Genomic DNA, 597 nt, shown 5'->3' with positions numbered 1-597 from the left:
CGGTTCGGGCATGTCCTCGAGTTATGCCCATTGTGGCTGCAATGGGAGCATCGTCGCGTCATGGCGGAAAACCGGGAACCGGATCAAACGGTGGATAACGGAGACCCAAGAAAATGAAAGAACGATAGAAAGAAGCTGAAGGGGGAGCTGGTTGGTCCTACCTAGGGATCCGAATCACAGGATCCGAGACATGAAACGGTTATTTTGGAGAGTTTGATGTTAGTGATGAGTGAATAGATAGAGAAATGGATAGATACATAGGTGTGTGTGTGTTTTTTGTTTTTTGGGTTTTTTAAGGTTTTTGAGTTGTGTGTTGTGTGCGGCGTCTTCTTCTTTCTTCTCCCTTGGCTTTGGCAGATGGCCAGATGGGAGAGAGAGAAAAAGAGAGATGGCAATCTACGGAACACTATCCATATATCTTGTCGCGGATAAAAAAAATGAGGGATGATACTGTGCTTCGCGATTGTTTTGGAGAGTGGTGTGCACGATGACGAGGACAGTTGATTTGGTTGGTGGTAGACTGGTAGTCCCTTATCCTCGCGGAAAAAGTTTTTAGAAAGAAAATATTTAATTTTGATATACTTATAATTTAATTAT

At 43.2% G+C, this 597-nt stretch overlaps 1 protein-coding gene across 1 annotated transcript in view; it reads right to left on the bottom strand.

Moving 5' to 3' along the window:
- The window catches only part of LOC107629829 (transcription factor KUA1), a gene marked incomplete in the record, with an annotated part of 5,458 nt that extends 5,026 nt beyond the window's left edge, over window positions 1–432 (bottom strand). The window contains 1 exon segment of the mRNA XM_016332742.2: window positions 1–432. Coding sequence (XP_016188228.1) covers window positions 1–62 — 62 coding nt within the window.

This window comes from Arachis ipaensis, chromosome B01, assembly GCF_000816755.2.
Source record: "Arachis ipaensis cultivar K30076 chromosome B01, Araip1.1, whole genome shotgun sequence".
Taxonomy (NCBI): Eukaryota; Viridiplantae; Streptophyta; class Magnoliopsida; order Fabales; family Fabaceae; genus Arachis; species Arachis ipaensis.
Note: the sequence above shows the minus strand (reverse complement) of the source record. Positions and strands in the feature narration are given on the sequence as shown.